This window comes from Bufo bufo, chromosome 8 (assembly GCF_905171765.1).
Source record: "Bufo bufo chromosome 8, aBufBuf1.1, whole genome shotgun sequence".
NCBI classification, from domain to species: Eukaryota; Metazoa; Chordata; class Amphibia; order Anura; family Bufonidae; genus Bufo; species Bufo bufo.
The window spans coordinates 135,247,018-135,264,360 of NC_053396.1; the positions used below are offsets into that span (position 1 = coordinate 135,247,018).

General features: G+C 43.6%; 1 protein-coding gene across 1 annotated transcript in view; it reads left to right on the forward strand.

Annotated features, from left to right (window-relative positions):
- The first annotated feature begins 8,375 nt into the window (after positions 1-8,375).
- The window catches only part of NRK (Nik related kinase), a 336,723-nt gene continuing 327,755 nt past the window's right edge, over positions 8,376-17,343 (forward strand). The window contains exon 1 of the mRNA XM_040442402.1: positions 8,376-8,580. Within this exon, the coding sequence (XP_040298336.1) occupies positions 8,524-8,580 (57 nt within the window). The 5' untranslated portion in view covers positions 8,376-8,523. The remainder of the gene's footprint in view (positions 8,581-17,343) is intronic.

Below are 17,343 nucleotides of genomic sequence, written 5' to 3' on the forward strand. Positions count from 1 at the left end.
ACCGCTAAAGTTGTGGAGTGCCGATTTGTAAAAAAGGGCCTGGTCACTAGGGGGGTATAAACCTGTGGTCCTTAAGTGGTTAACAACATCTAGAAAGGATTAAGAAAATAAAATTGCTTTACAGCAGCCACTCCAATCTGGAGCTGACCCAATTAACTTCTATGGGAGAGTTTTCTAGGCATGCTCTGTGACCTGTGCAGAGGTCAATGTACAAGGAAAGAATAGAGAAGCTTTGACAATCACATATTGTGAATGGTGGATCCTGTCTTATCTATACAAAGAGGTGATATTGTTACAGGCAGGATTAGAATAACAGTTAAGCAGGTAGCAACAGTAAAGTGATCTGTACAGACCAAGAAATGATGCCTATTATTAGGCTTAGTGGACAGAGTAAAACCAGCAGAATTTAATGGCCTTTGTATAAATATAGATATTGACATGGAAAATTTTAAATAAACTATCAAAAATTCTTAAAAAAATATGCTAAGCATAAAAATGTGTTTTAAACAATAGGCCATTTTCTGATGACACATTCCCTTTCACAAACCAAGGCCCTTATTCTTTCTATTCTATTCTATATATATTGCAGCATAAAATGTTCTTGCCAATACAGAAATCCCTATATCCTGTAATTTCCTTTCTTATGGTTAGTTGTTAGTCATCTAAGATTCAGACATCTCTAATCTTTTCAGTTATTTTTCTGTATTATGGAATTTGCTACTGTGACAGTGTTAGGAACAGATTTAGTCATTGGACTAATCTCCTTATACATGTGGCTGGCATATCAGGCTTTTATCCAGTTGCTTCACCTTAGGAACAGAGGGTAAGATATAATTGTATGGATTGTTTCACAGACATTTCAGACACCACTACAAAGCTCTTGTGGGGTCAGCAACCTTAAACAGTCCTGCAGTTATGAAACTACAATTCCCAGCATGCACACTTGCCCAGCTGTTCTCAGAAATCCCATAGAACAAAATGACGCATGCTGGGAGTGGTAATTTCACAACAGCAAGGGTTGCTGACCTCTAGTGAACAAGATGGAAGTGTTCTAGCAGAAAGTAAGCTCTCTCTTTACCATATCTCACAGCAGCAAGAATAGAACAGATTCAAATCACCCCAGAGTAAAACTGAGAAGGCAACAGGCCACTTTTCATGATTCCTTTAGATGAAACAATAGCACTTTGTTTTCATTCTGCTCTATCTTTACCTAAAACATGGCCTCAGAATTATTGCCCTTCAGTAAATTCAATTCGTAAGACCTCCCATATGTCCTTTATTACCAGTCATATCACAGTTTGAATGGGCTAGATGAACCATAAAAATATCCCCAAATCCAAAAGCCAAATTAGTCTTTGCGTTTTATTTTTCTCTCTCTCCTAAAAAAATAAAAAATTGTCAAAAAAGTCTAATGTACCCCATAATGGTTTAAATAAGAATACAGGTTGCCATGCAAAAAATGAGCCCTCACACTGCAGAAACAATTTTTAAAACCTTCTATCAATCCTCTTCTTTTAAAAAACCTTCTCAAGACTTTTAAATGTACATGTCTAACTGTTCAATGTTTCAGTACTTTTTGCACAACTTGCTGTTCTCGAACAAGGAACTTAACTGCAAAATTCACAACAGGTGTTTGATCCATGAATCGTCCAATAAATTTCATGGTTCTATAAAAATTGCTATTTAAACAGTCCTGCTCATCATGCTGTTCACATTTTGACATCATGAGACCAAGATGACACCTAACAATTGATCAACGGTACCTCGCCATTACGAGGCTTCAAGCAAGATGTTCTCAGACGAAAGTGGCCACTGAGCTTAGTGTGTCACAGAGTGTCATCAGCAGGTAGCAATAAAGATAGAGACAGACTGAAAGAGTTACAGAAAAGTGTATTTGGCCACATACCACACTAATGACGGCTTCATTGCGAGCAATGCCCTGCGGAAATGGATGGTGAATGCCACACAACTCCGGGCACATTTAAAAGGGAGGCGAGAGGCACGTCAGACCATTCAAAACCGTTTACATCAGCATGGTCTGCGTGCTAGACAACCTGCAAGGTTACCTGACCACAGGCATCATCGTCTTGCATGGGTCAGGGAGCATCTACGGTGGACGAGGGACCAGTGGACCTCAGTGCTGTTCACTGATAAAAGTCGATTCATGCTGAGCAGAAATGATGGCTGCCAACGATGTTGGAGACGGCAAGGATAGCGCTATGCATTAGCCACTGTTTTCCTTTGGTGTGTCTAGTCAATACAGAACTGTATATAAAGAAAAGGCTGGGCACTCAGTGTTACCTGGAGTGGGTGGTACTTTAGTAATAATGGTAATATACTATAAACAATTAAAACTCTATAATAATACAATAATACAATAAATGGTCTGGTCAGTTATTATATTCAAATCAACTTGTATAAAAATGAAAAGTCGAACGCCACAACCAACAAATCGTTTAAGTTTTCCTCTGTACGGTGTGTTATACTCACAAGCCAGATTCGATCAAGGGCGAAATTCGGTGTATAGATCGCGGCGTCCCGCGTGGTGACTGCACCAGGCCCCCTGCTCCTGCTAACGTACGTGAGTGTCAAATATTTCACCAGAGGCACATAATATATCGATAAATGTTGGTTTGTACTGTGATGTCGAAAGTTCCAAGGCTATCTTGGTTCGTGTATTCTATGCCGGCATCTGCCTTATACACGTGTTTTCCCAACTGGCGCCAGTGCTTTCATTCGTAGTTCCGGGTCATAGGTTATCACGAACTTTGGAATATTCTGGACACCGCCGGCTCTACAAATGGTTGCGATAGTGGCAATGATGGGGGTGGTAGCTCATGGTGGCAGTCCACACCCTAGTGCTTCCGGGGTCATGCAGTGATTGGAAGGCGCACCCTTTCTCCCCTCAGGACACACCCTGGACTTTTGGCATCTCCTGTATGGTTTTGGCTTGGACACCCTTGAGGGTGGATGGTTGTTAAGGGTGTGAGGCAGGAGATCAACAAGTGAATGGAGGGCCAGCAGAAGATGGTGAAGTCAATGACCAGGCCAGTTTGATTACAATAAAGTCTCTCTTTACTGAACAGATTATAGGAGTTGCAGTGCATATAGCAGCAAAAAGGCACAGCTATGAGTTATATCACAGAGTTGGCTTCTCCCAATAGCTGTGTATAGGCTGGTAAACACAGCTTGCAATCTTCTCAATCAACCACAGGCAGGCAATGCTGTTCTCATTAACTCTTTCTGCCATGGCTAGGCTGCGAGGTGCAGATCTTAGATCCAGGTGCCCAGTCCATCTCAAAGGTCTAATGCACACGAGCGTGTGTGCCCTGTGCTGTGGATCACAAATAGTGGTCTATATGTATAGGTACCGGCCGAGTGCTCGCAGTTAGCGGATGTGGACTCATTCGCTTGAATGGGTCTGCAATCCAGAGGACACATTTCGCTCCACAAAAAAATAAAAAATAAAAATGGAACAGGAGGATTCGATCCATGGCTACACTCCCCACTCCTCTGCATCTTGCGGATTGTAGACCCATTCAAGTCAATGGGTCTACATATGGAGTGCACACAGCCAGTGCCTGTATATTGCGGACCCGATGTTTGCGGTGCGCAATATGGGCACAGGGCACACAAAGTGTGGTTCCCTGGATAAAGCTACTCTTTTGGGCTATTTTTCAGGAGCTCACACATGCATGTGATACCTCTAGTCTTGATGACTAGACAGTCTTTATGCTACAAGCAAGGTTGGGGGGGGGGGGAGGTTGGGTGAGTTATGTTAAGACTAACTCTCAGAAACCCAACCAACACCGTTAGCTACATTTTACCTATAAACAACCATCTGCACAGTGCAGTAAAGTACTTTAAAGAGAACTTTGTTCTGACCTCACTCAGGGCAGCATAAAATAGTGATAGAAATGCTGAATTCAGCCGTGTGTCATTTATGTGTTAAAATTAAGTGGTTGCTGAGAAGAAACATCGTAATCATCACAGTCTATGACAAAGTGAAAGTAAGAAGCCCAGGAACGCGGTATGACTGCTGCCGTGCAGCCAGCCAATCAGCAGATCCCCTGTGATGTCACAGCTGCATTAAAGGCTCATCCTGCCCGGTCTCTGTCATTTTACGGTAAGCTGAGCATAAGGACAGATGTGCCAAGTGCTAGGGACAGTGGTTAACAAAGCTCTTGATTGTAGAATATTGGAAAGGGGCAGTGCAGGGACAGTGTAGGGAGAGTTTTTACACACTGTAGGGACAGCATAGGGAGACTGCAGGGATAGAGCAGGCTCAGTGTAAGCACCCTGTGTATCTTGTTCATCTACTGCGCCATTCATTCGTAATCTTTTCTGTTATACATAGACTTACTGTGCATCAGACTCATTGCCAATAGGCATTCTAATGTATAGACATGTTTATCTAGTTCATCTACTGCTCTATTAAAAATGTATCTGCTCAATTATACATAGACTTAGCATGCATCAGACTCATTGACAACAGATGGTTCCCTTAGGCGCGTAACTAGCAATGATGACAGTTGGGTGGGAATATGTTGCGAGCGGTCAGGAACGTGGCCATGAGACTGGTGAGGGTGACATAAGTGACGAACAGACAGTAGTGGATGATGTAGCCGATAGTAAGTGGGAGCCGGCTGAAGAGGGGGCATCATCATCAGGGGTGAGACAAGTTGCTGGAGGACGTTAGTGTGGTGGCATGCAGGGTATGTGGGCAGAAGGTGAAGCGTGGTCATGGTGCCAATGTTGGCAGCAAAATCCTGCATCAAAACATGGAGCATCACCATAACATGGTCTGGGAAAACAGTGGCATTAATGTAGTGGAACAGTCTGACACCGCAAACTCTGCATCTCCCACTGGCCCGTTTGCCTTCTCCAGCAGTCAGGGCTCCTCAACCTCAGCAGATGGAAGCTGTTGTTCCTTCCCTACATCTATTGCACATGTTGAGCAGAAGGTGGGCCAGTCCTTGAGCCTGTCGGCGTCTGTACAGTTCATGCCAGCGCTGACGTGTGGAGCTGTAACTATGGTCAAGGACAATATCTGTCCTTTACAGACCACTGGGTAAATGTGGTTCCGGCCCAGACACACCAGCAACTTAGCCAGGTGATGGCTATTCCGCCTCTGTGTTGTAAGTAATTGTGGGATTTCTGCATCAATATCCCCCTCTGCCTACTCATCCTCCACTTTGTCCACAGCCTCCACTGTAGGCACAGTTCAGAGTGGTCCTCCAGCATACCACCTATGCAAAGCATGGCGTTGTCACGTGGTTCTACACCTGATCAGCTGGGCAAACGAAATCACACCGGGGAGGAACTGCTCTGCATCATGAACCAAGAAATCAAAACCTGGCTGTCTCCTCACCAACTGGAGATAGGAACCATTGTCACCGATAACGGGAAGGCTGACCCATGCATCCTGCATGGTGTACTTCTTCAATCTGGTTTTCACTCCATTCCTAAAGTCTTCCACCCAACTGCAAGATGTCTTGAAAAAGTCAAGGAAACTGTGTATGCACTTCAGCCACTCTTACTGTGCAAAACACTCCCTCCTTGAGCTGCAAAGGCAAAATGTTGCTCCCCTACATCACCTGATATGTCAAGTTTCCAGACGTTGGAACTCCCCGCTTCACATGTTGGACCGAATGTATGAGCAGAGAAAATCCCTTACTGATTTTTTGATGATGCATACGGACAGGACTACTCCCCGGTATAACTTTGATGTTAGACAGTGGCAGCTCATGTGCGACACCTGCCGTTTGCTCAGGCACTTTGAGGAGGCTAATTTATTTGTCAGTCACCAGGTCCACGGGATGAATTAAGTCATTCCTCTCCTTCACTTCCTGGAGGCGCTTACATCTCATGGCGACCTAAGCCTTGTCGAGGCTGAACTGGCAAAGGAGGAGGAGGAGGACATAAATGCCCAGGAATTATATATACAACTAGGTGGTCTATCTGCCCAAGAGACAGGAGAGGAATAGGAGGAGCTAGAGAGTGGCGGTAACAGACTGTGGCAGCGGAGATGGGGTAGGGAGTCCCTTTGACTCCCTTGCAAAAATGGCTAGATACATGCCAAGCTACTTGCATACTGACAGCCGCATTATCATCATTCGGTAGAGGGATAATTACTGGCTCTCCACAATATTAGACCCTTGCTACTGGTCCAAAATAGGAGACTTTTTCACACCTTCTGCGAGGGATGAAAAAACTCAATGACTATCGAGAAATCCTTTGTAGTTGGTTAGCAGCTGCCTACATGCGCCATCTCCCATCCTTGCAAAGGTTTAACCAGGGAGACCCTCTGAGCTCACGCTCCACTGCCATGACTGCTGGAGGGGGGTCTTGAGCCTCTAACTAGCACTTTAATTCACCCACCTACTGAAAAAGCCAGCTAGCAGCAGGACATGGAGCAGAACCTGAACCAGCAGGTGGTGACATACTTGGACTACACCCAATCATCCTAGATCCAAGATCCCTTGGACTATTGAGCAGCCAAACTTGAATTGTGGCTGCAACTGCCTGAGTTTGCCCTTGGCAAGCTTTCCTGCCCAGCCAGTAGTGTGGCAACAGAACGAGTGATCAGTGCATAGTTACCCCAAAGAGTACTCGCCTTTCCATGCAAAATGTTGAGAGAACCTTTTGAAGATGAATGAGGCCTGGATCAACCAGGATTTCCATACACCGGTGCCGGATACAACAGACCAGATCATTCTGAGAGTAATGATCTGAATGTAGTGTGCTGCCACACCAGAACATTGTGACAAATGGCCCGTTACTTATGCCCACATGCTGCAGCCACTATTCTGATGCCATCACCTGCCTGATGCCACACTCCAGCTGCCTCTACTGTGATCTGTCACCATCTTTTGCTGTTACTGTCACTTTTTTTGCACTCCCCTCACCACTCCTTTCCAGGACCACTATTGTGACTCTTCATGCTGTTGCTACCCTCATTAGTCTGTTCCGGGGCCACTATTATGACACTACATGATGTTGTCACCCCCTCCCACTATGTTCCGGAGCTACTATTGTGACTCTTCATGCTGTTGCCACCCTCACCAGTCTGTACAGGGCCACTAGTGTCCCTGTTTGGGTGTGTTGATATTAACATTCAGCTTCTATAAGGTCTCTATCACATGGTCAGTATTTTGCATCAGGATTTGATCATGATTTGTAAACAGGAATGGGTCCAAAACACAGAAGACATGCAAATATTTCCATTATATGTTATCTGAAACGGGACGAATCCGTTTTGCAGCCTATAGACTTCTATTATGATGGAATGAATACCGGAATGCCTCTAAAGGCATTCCGTTATGCATTCCGTCATAGAATTGCGTTATAGTCCGTGGTAACGGAATCCATAACGCAATTCACCTTTTACCAACAAACGAAGTGTGAACGAATTTCAAAATATGAAATTCGCTCATCTCTAGTGACCACACTTTGGTGGTTGCTCTCCATTCACTGCTATGGGACTTCTGAAAATAACTGAAGTAGTGCACTCAGCTATTTTCATAACTCCCATAGCAGTCAATAGAGAGCAAACCTCCAAAGTGTGGTCACCCCTCTATTCACCACTATGGGACTTCGGAAAATAGCCAAGCCAGAGCTCAACTAGTTTCGGAACTCGCATTGTGGTAAATGGAAGGTGACCACACATGCGCTGCTTGCTCTTCCGTCATTTAAAAGTCAATTTTTTTATATTTTTTTTAGCAGCAGGTCATATGGGTAGATCCTGCACCTATCAGACATTTAGGTCATATCCTTGTAATATGCAATAAATGCCAAGACGCGACAACGCCTTTGAAGGATTGTGCACATGGCAAATTTTTCCTATCAGAAAATGCCATCATGGAATCCCTCCCTGGCCGAAAATTTGAGGCTGAACTGATTTCTGCCACGAGTCTGCATGTGGATTAGCCCCATTCTGATTCTGAGAAAAGTAGACATTTTGTTTTTGCATGGTTAAAAGTTCCCGGGAGAAATTAAGCATCATCTGTCGGGGGAAAGTCATTAGCTCCCCATATACAATAGATAGTTGTCCTGTCCTGTCAATAATTTATCAGCTCTTTAGCTTTCCCTCCTATTTGCAGCTTTGTCCTAATCTACAGATCCCAATTTTACAATAATGTCATTCATGCAGCAGAGTTCAGATACTTAGAAGCTGGAGCTAGAAAGTAATAAGTAAAAAGTTTTAAGAATAAATCTTTTGTAGCTCCAAAATTCGAGAGCGTCATTTCCTTCCCTCACTTTCACCAGCAAATCGCTCTGCAATGCCGTTTCTTAAAGAAAAACAGATTTCTTTCCTCTGTGTGTGTTTTCCGGGTTGTGCTGAATGTGAAGTTTCCTGTGTTTGTCACAGAGACACACACTTCCAGTTCTAACCATGGGCTGACACTCACTGACAACTCTTCGATATGCTACCAGAATCGATTCCCTGCAAACAAGTTTAAAGGGGAAGAATCAAAAAGAAAAACTTTTTTTTTTTTTTGCACTCTTGAAAGCAGATGAGAGATGGCAAGAATGCTGACAACCAAGAGCCTGGACTCCATCGACTTGGCCTTATTGAGAGTAAGTGAATGATTTTTGCTCTTCTTAGAGGGAAAGGCTTGCTCAGTGGTCTACAGCTGACAATTAAAAGGACGTGTCATTTAGGGACTGATTTTACGACAACAGGGACACAGCCTGGCTTGTCCAGGACTGGAAGGGTTAACCAGGAGATGGGAAGTTTCAGTGCCACTCGCTAGCTTGTGAAGTTCTTATCGCTGGTGGACATTAAAGCTCAGCTCTTGCCCTTGATATTTTTGGTCCAGGCAGATTTTGGATTGGCGTTGCAGTGTTAATTCACACTGTGCTGGTTGGATAGCATGTCATCAGTGCTGTGATACTCAGCATTGTACGTCCGATGCCTGATGCTGTTTTAAGCAGCGCAAGAAGGCTGACAAGGAAAGGTTAAAGGGAAATTTGACTTGTGAAGGAGCTATTCATACTTCTAGTCAGGAACTGTCTCACTAATATGAAGTTATCACTAGCAGCTAGCTGAAGCGCCGAAGAGAATCTTCAATTCTGTGTATACCTGGGAGACCCTTCATCAAGCCGCTTTGCTTTGCAGTAGCCTAAAGTCCACCGATAGACTGTAGGGACATAAACTACATATAAATCTGGGCAAAATTTGGAATTTCCTGCAAGACGTGGAAGAGTCTCCAAAAATAACATGATTTCAACAAATTGCTATCCGGACAATTCCCTGTATGTATTTTGTAAAACAGCTCCAGAGGTGGAATTTCCCTTTAAGGCTACTTTCACACTGGCGTTTTGGCTTTCCGTTTGTGAGATCCGTTCAGGGCTCTCACAAGCAGTCCAAAACGGATCAGTTTTGCCCTAATGCATTCTGAATGGAAAAGGATCCGCTCCGAATGCATCAGTTTACCTCCGTTCCGTCTCCATTCTGCTCTGGGGGCGAACACCCAGACGCTGCCTGCAGTGCTTTGCTGTCCGCTTGACTAAACTGAGCCAAACAGATCCGTCCTGACACACAATGTAAGTCAATGGGGACGGATCCGTTTTCTCTGACACAACCTGGCACAATAGAAAACGGATCCGTCCCCCATTGACTTTCAATGGAGTTCATGACGGATCCGTCTTGGCTATGTTACAGATAATACAAATGGATCCGTTCATGAAGGATGCAGACGGTTGTATTATTGCAACGGATCCGTTTTTGCAGATGCATGACGGATCCGCCCAAAATGCGAGTGTGAAAGTAGCCTTAGCAGACACCAGCAAGTAATCCACATCCTACTGTATCTCGTCTAGGATCAGTATAGTCATTAAAGGCTCAGTTTTTCCCTCCCTGGGTTATTTTAGCTTGCCCTCGATAGGTTTCCTTATATACTGTACTTCATTTGGGAGTACGTTTCCATGCAGATATGACTGGGGGCGCTGGTTTCTTCCTACTGTCTATTGAAGCTGTTGTACAGGCAGTCTTTATTCATTTGCTCTATTTGTGTAGATACAAGAGATATGCAGTGACAGCATAAAGATCATATGAAAGTTAAACCGGTTTTATACACTGGGTACTGATAGTTTTCTACTTTATAAGACATAAGATGTGTCGGACTGACGCCAAGTCACTTACAAGGTTAATCCAATAATGTGTACAGAAAACATGGATTAAAGAAATGCAATGGCGAAACCAGGAATATAAGGCTAGTTCTACACAACGACATTTGTCGCGCGACATTTTGTTGCACCAATGTCGCGCGACAATTGTTATAATGGTAGTCTATGGTGTCACACTGCAACATCTAACAGCTGATCGGTGGGTGTCCTGAGTGTTGCACTCCCCCACCCCCATATCAGATACTGATGACCTATCCTGAGGATAAACATAGAAAATGGAATAGGACAGCACCACTTACTGGAACAAATAGTCCGTGATATGGCGGCGGTGCTCGTGGCGTTAGATCCCGGCCTCAGGGACCTCTCAAATGTAGAGAAAACTTCAGGGAAGTCACGGCACTCTCAATCTTGAATCAAAACTTTGTGTTTAATCACACCGAAAAATACTGCAACGTTTCGACACACAGGTCTTTCTTGAGTAGCTTGAGAAAGACCTGTGTGTCGAAACGTTGCTGTATTTTTCGGTGCGATTAAACACTAAGTTTTGATTCAAGATTGAGAGTGCCGTGACTTCCCTGAAGTTTTCTCTATCCTGAGGAAAAGTCATAAATATCTTTTCTTGGATAACCCCTGTGCAGTACTTCATAGCCCACTGATGGTGCGGGCTCAGGAAGAGCTGTGCCTGCACCATCACCTGCGGGTGCCAGGTGTCAATGCTGGCTGCACCAGAGACTCTCTCTCTCCATCAGCCTTAGGCCTAGTTCACACGAACGTTTTTTTTGCGGGTATACGGTCCGTTTTTTTGTGTTCCGTATACGGAACCATTCATTTCAATGGTTCCGCAAAAAAAAACGTTTTTCCGTATTTCCGTTTTTCCATTCCGTTGAAAGATAAAACATGTCCTATATTTGGCCGCAAATCACGTTCCGTGGCTCCATTAAAGTCAATGGGTCCGCAAAAAAAACGGAACACATACGGAAATGCATCCGTATGTCTTCCGTATCCGTTCCGTTTTTTGCGGAACCATCTATTGAAAATGTTATGACCAGCCCAATTTTTTCTATGTAATTACTGTATACTGTATATGCCATACGGAAAAACAGAACGGAAAGGAAACGGAGACACAACGGAACTCAAAAACGGAACAACGGATCCATGAAAAACAGACCGCAAAAAACTATAAAAGCCATACGTTCGTGTGAACTAGGCCTTAGGTCTTATGCCTCATTCACACGTCAGTCTTTTGGTCAGTGATTTCCATCAGTGATTTTGAGCCAAAACGAGTTGCGGCTCTAAACACACAACAGGTGCAGATCTTTTCTTTATACCTTATGTCTGTGGAGACTCCAACTAGAAATTAGAAAATTTCAAGAATATTCGATTCGACCGGTTCGCCGAATTTTTCGAAAAAATGTGGTTCTTTTTTAATTTATTCGCAGCGAATAGTGTAAAAAAACAGCTATTTCCTGGCTGCAGAGAGCCTTTATAGGGGTGTAGAACACTGTGCCTTGCAGTAACATGCATTGGGAGTCTGCTGTGGTAGTGATATAACACTGTGACTCCGTATGACATGCAGATGACAGGCAGAATCACTGCACACTTCACTTATTTGGGCAGTCACGGGGCCAAAACTGACCAGATAACTATGAACTCAGCCTTACAGGTCGATGTTAGCGCCAAGAAGAAGCGCACTCCTTTTACACCGTCAGCAGCTGATTCCACATAGATGTCTACAGAACCTGTTCTATTAAACGATTATACAAGTAGAGCCCCCGACAGAGTGGAGAGGATGTCAGCAGTACGTTTGTGTTAATGAGCCCTTTTTTTCACTAATACACACCACAAAACAAAAGGCTTTAGAACATATAACTGCACCGCTGAACGGCAAATAATATATATTTTTGTGCTACTAATACACACCAAAAAGGGCTGTAATTTCCGCACTTCACCACACAATGGCTAATAAGTCCTTTTTTCCCACTATTACAAGCCAAAAAATGCTTTAGAACATTTAACTGCACCGCACAAGGGCAAATAAGACGTAGAAATATTTCCTTGTAATAAACCCTGTTAATGGCTGTAACACCCCAATAACAAGAACGGTTTGCTGGAATTACAGAGCTGTATAATGGAAATTTGGATCCGCAGTCAGTGCAGCAAGGTGTAATTGGGAATGTTCCTATTACCCAGGCTGTAAACTCCCCTACTGAACCCTGTTCTGCTTCAATACTGTGGAATGGTTCCTCCCTATCCTTTTCCTGAACTTCTATACAGCAAAATAAAAGTTTTAAAGTCTTTCCTAGCACTGTCCCTAGCGCCTGCTGATGTCTCTCCCTGCACTAAGTACACTGCAAAATGGCTGTATCCAAGATGACTGAGGCTATTTATAGGGCTGTGACATCACAGGGATGGCTGGCTGCTGACTGGCATGGCATTGTGGGTGATCCCTCATTCCCAGAGTTCCTTGCTCCATGTCCTAACACGTGCAGCAGCCATTTTAGGAAAAAATGCGATTCGTTACCACGAAGTGCGAGGAAATTCGGTTTCGGTGCGAATCAAATTTTTCCTGAAATTCGGGTTGAATTCCACTTCGCCAACTTCGATTCGCTCATCTCTACTTAATCACTGATGGAAACACTGACCAAACAATTAAGGGCTCATTCACACAAACGTTTTTTGCGTTCCGTATACGGGCCGTTTATTGTGTTCCATATACGGTCCGTATACGGAACCATTCATTTCAATGGGTCTGCAAAAAAACGGAATGTACTCCGTGAGCATTCTGTATGTCCACAATTCCGTTCCGCTAGATTTTGAGTCTTGTCCTATTCTTGTCCGCAAATCACGGTCCATGGCTCCATTCAAGATAATGGGTCCGCAAAAAAAGCGGAACACATACGGAAATGCATCCGTATGTCTTCCGTATCTGTTCCGTTTTTTGCGGAACCATCTATTGAAAATGTTATGCCCAGCCCAATTTTTTCTATGTAATTACTGTATACTGTATAGGCCATACGGAAAAACGGAACGGAAAAAAACGGCCCGCAAAACACTGAAAAAGCCATACGGTCGTGTGAAAGAGGCCTAAGGGTCCATTCACACGTCCGTAAGTGTTTTGCGGATCCGCAAAACACGGACACCTGCAATGTGCGATCTGCAATTTGCGGATCCGCACATCACAGACATTATAATAGAAAATGCCTTTTCTGGTCCGCAGTTGCGGACAAGAATAGGACATGTTCTATTTTTTCCAGTAATGAAATTGCGGATCCCGAAAAAACGAATGCGGATCCAGGAAATGTGGATTTGCATCCGTTCCAGCCCCATTGAAAGTGAATGGGTCCGCAAATTGCGGAACGAATGCGGACCCAAATTACGGACGTGTGAATGGAGCCTAAGTGTGAATAATTAAAGCACAAGAAAAACTATATAAATGAGGGATCGCTGTAATTGTAATGACCAGGAGAACGAAGGGAACAGGTCAGTTTTACCACATAGTAAACGCCCTAACAAAACAGATTAAAATATGGCCGAATTTATTTGATTTTTTTTACAATTCCAACCCATTTAGATTTTTTTTCTAGCTTCCCAATTCATTGTATGCAATATTAAAAGGTAACATTAGAAATTACAACTTGTCCTATAAAATCCCTCATACAGCTATGTGAATAAAAAAACTAATAAAAAGTTATGGCTCCGGGAAGGGAGGGAGTAAAAAATGAAAATGCAAATAAAAAAATTAATAAATAAAATTGGCCCGGTTCTTAGGCCTCATGCACACGGCCGTTGTTTTGATCCGCATCCGAGCCGCAGTTTTGGCGGCTCGGATGCGGACCCATTCACTTCAATGAGGCCGCAAAAGATGTGGATAGCTCTCTGTGTGCTGTCTGCATCCGTTGCCCCGCAAAAAAAAATAACATGTCCTATTCTTGTCCGCGCTTTGTGGACAAGAATAGGCAGTTATATTAAAGGCTGTCCGCAAATTGCGGAACGCGCATGGACGCCATCCGTGTTTTGCGGATGCGTGATTTGCAGATTGCAAAACACACAACGGTCGTGTGCATGTAGCCTTAAGGGGTAAACCAAAAATGATCAAAAAGATGTGTGCAGGGTCGGAATTGGTTTCCTTGAGCCCGCCAGAGAAAATAATTCTTGGGGCCAAACCCCTATATCATCAAAAAGGCCTAATAGGTTTTGATTCAAAGAAGTAGAGCCTAGTGGCAATTTATTGTCTCCAGCTCCAAATTTTAGTTTTTTCTGGACGCTTAGGGCACACTATAGTATCAGAGCCGGGGCCCACCGCAGGATCCTCTGGTATTATGATGGGCCAGTCTGAAGCTGGTTGTGTGTGCCCCTTTGAATTCAGTAACATAAATAATTTTCAGAATGAAAAGTTTTTATTGTGCCAAGGTAGAAAAATGATAACTCCTTCACGCACCTTGACTTATCTATACAACTGGGGTGCTCTAAATATCCTGCTCATAGACATGAAGAATTCGGAAAGACTGTGCATAAACTGCTGCAGTTTTATGGTATAAGCTGTTATTTAAACATTAATAAAAACTAAAAGAATGAAACATTTTAATCCCCCGTCCTAATTTTATCTGTACTGTATAAACAAACAATAAGGGCTCCTGCAAACGACCATATCAGTTTTTGTGGTCCGCTATTAGGTCGAGAGACTGCCACCATTTCTGTCTCCTGTAGAAATGTTCTATCCTTGCCTGCAAAACGGACAAGAATAGGACATGTTCTATTTTTTGCGTCGCCGCGGAACAAGCTGCATCATTTGTAGCCCCATTGATATGAATGGGTCTGCAAAAAACGCGGATTGGATGCGGACCTAAACTACGCCCGTGTGCATGAGCTGTTAAAGGTATACATAACTGACATTGCCGTGTCCAAAAATGCACAGTGAATAAAAAATGAAAAAATAAAAATGACCAAGTCATCTTGCCCTCTGAAATTTTTTTATAAAGAGTGATCAAAAAGTCACATGTACCCAAAATAGTACCTATAAAAACTCCAGCCCACCCTGCAAAAAACAAACTCACTCACTGTTCTGCAAATGGACAAATAAAAAAAGTTATAGGTGTCAGAATATGCAAATATTTTTTAAGAAGTAAAACATAATAAAGATCAAATTGATTTTTATTTTTATTGCCGATATCATACTGATGTTCAGAATAAGGTTGTCATATTTTTACCAGATAGTGAACACTAGTGTTGAGCGAATCGGGTTTGGGTTGCTTTGTCCGAACCAGATTCATTTGATAACTAACAATATAGCCGCTGTCCTACTGTAAAATGCATGGCCAGGCCATTTGACTGATGAACGTGACTTCACATGGCTTAGGCAAAGCCGCAAGAAGGCCACGACGCTACTGCGAGGGCCAGCGCTGTCTCAAACAGCTGATCGGCAGGAGTCACAGGTGTCGACAGGTGACAGCCTTTGGGCTCATGCACACGACAGTATTTTGCGTTCAGTATACTGGCCTTTTTTTGAGTTCAGTATGCGGTACATATACTGAACCATTCATTTCAATGGTTCAGCAAAAAAATACTGAAGTGTCTTTGTGTGCATTCCGTTTCAGTATTTCCGTATTTCCGTACCGTGAAAAGATAGAACATGTCCTATTCTTGTCCGCAAATCACGGTGCTTGGCTCCATTCAAGTCAATAGGTCCGCAAAAAAAACTGAACACATACGGAAATGCATCCGTATCTGTTCCGTTTTTGCTGAACCATCTATTGAAAATGTTATGCCCAGCCCAATTTTTTCTATGTAATTACTGTATACTGTATATGGCATATGGAAAAACGGAACGGAAAGAAAACGGAAACACAGCGGAAACAAAAAACGGAACAACGGATCCGTAAAAAACGGACCGCAAAACACTGAAAAAGCCATACTGTCATGTGCATGAGCCCTTTGAGAGCTGCCCTTTCTGTGTTCTTTCCCCTATCTTCACACTGATATGCTGTGTACAACCTTTTTCTCCCTTGCTGAGATCTACTGAGTGAAGAAATGGGGATAGCAGAGAGTACAGTCAGAAATAGGAGCAGTGCTCTGATGGATCTAGGAGAGAATCAGCAGCAGCTGCTAGGTGAAGGTCTTATAGACACTGTGCAGAAGAAAAATGGTAGGACATTTTTAATGTAGACCATTAAAAAAAATATATATATTTATTTGTATTTAGGAAGCAAATGAAAACATAAATTCAGTGCAGAAAGTGTCCAAAACTTTTATGTATAGAATGTTAAAAGCTTCCGGGATTTCCATTGTATGCCTATTGTTGTTCTTACAGTAGTTATTCATTTTCAATAAAAAGAGAAAACATTAAAAAAGCCTAATACAGTAACTTTCTCACCAGCAGTAAGAAATAATGAGGCTTTAGTACAGTGATTAGCCTTAGGCCTCATTCAGACATCCGTAGTGTATTGCGGATCTGCAAAACAAGGATACCAGCCATGTGCGTTCCGCAATTTGCGGACCGCACATGGCCGCAACCATAATAGAAAATGCCTATTCTTGTCCGTGGACAAGAATATGACATGATCTATCCTTTCCACGGAACGGAACCACAGATGCGGACAGCACACGTGTCTGCAACCGTCTGCATCCGTTGTGAACGGAACCGGTTGTACAGTCGTGGCCAAAAGTTTTGAGAATTACATAAATATTGGAAAAGTTGCTGCTTAAGTTTTTATAATAGCAATTTGCATATACTACAGAATGTTATGAAAAGTGATCAGATGAATTGCATAGTCCTTCTTTGCATCCTCCATTCATAATGACGCCCCCTCCTCATGTTGATTGACAGGGCCAGCGGACGCGCTCGTTCTCTGACTGGCCCTGTCTGCGTTTTAAATCTCACGCCGGTCTTCAGTTGGCGCAGGCGCACTCAGTGGAGGACGCTCGCTCGGCCGCTCCATCCTCAGTGCGCCTGCGCCGGGTGTACATGTGACGTCATCGGCGCAGGCGCACTGAGGATGGAGCGGCCAAGCGAGCGTCCTCCACTGAGTGCGCCTGCGCCAACTGAAGACCGGCGCGAGATTTAAAACGCAGACAGGGCCAGTCAGAGAACGAGCACGTCCGCTCCATGAGGAGGGGGCGTCATTATGAATGGAGGATGTGGCTGCTAGCAGCAGGTAGCCGCTCTACCTGCTGCTAGAGAGGTAATTTGCATATTATAAAAGTCCTTTTTTTATA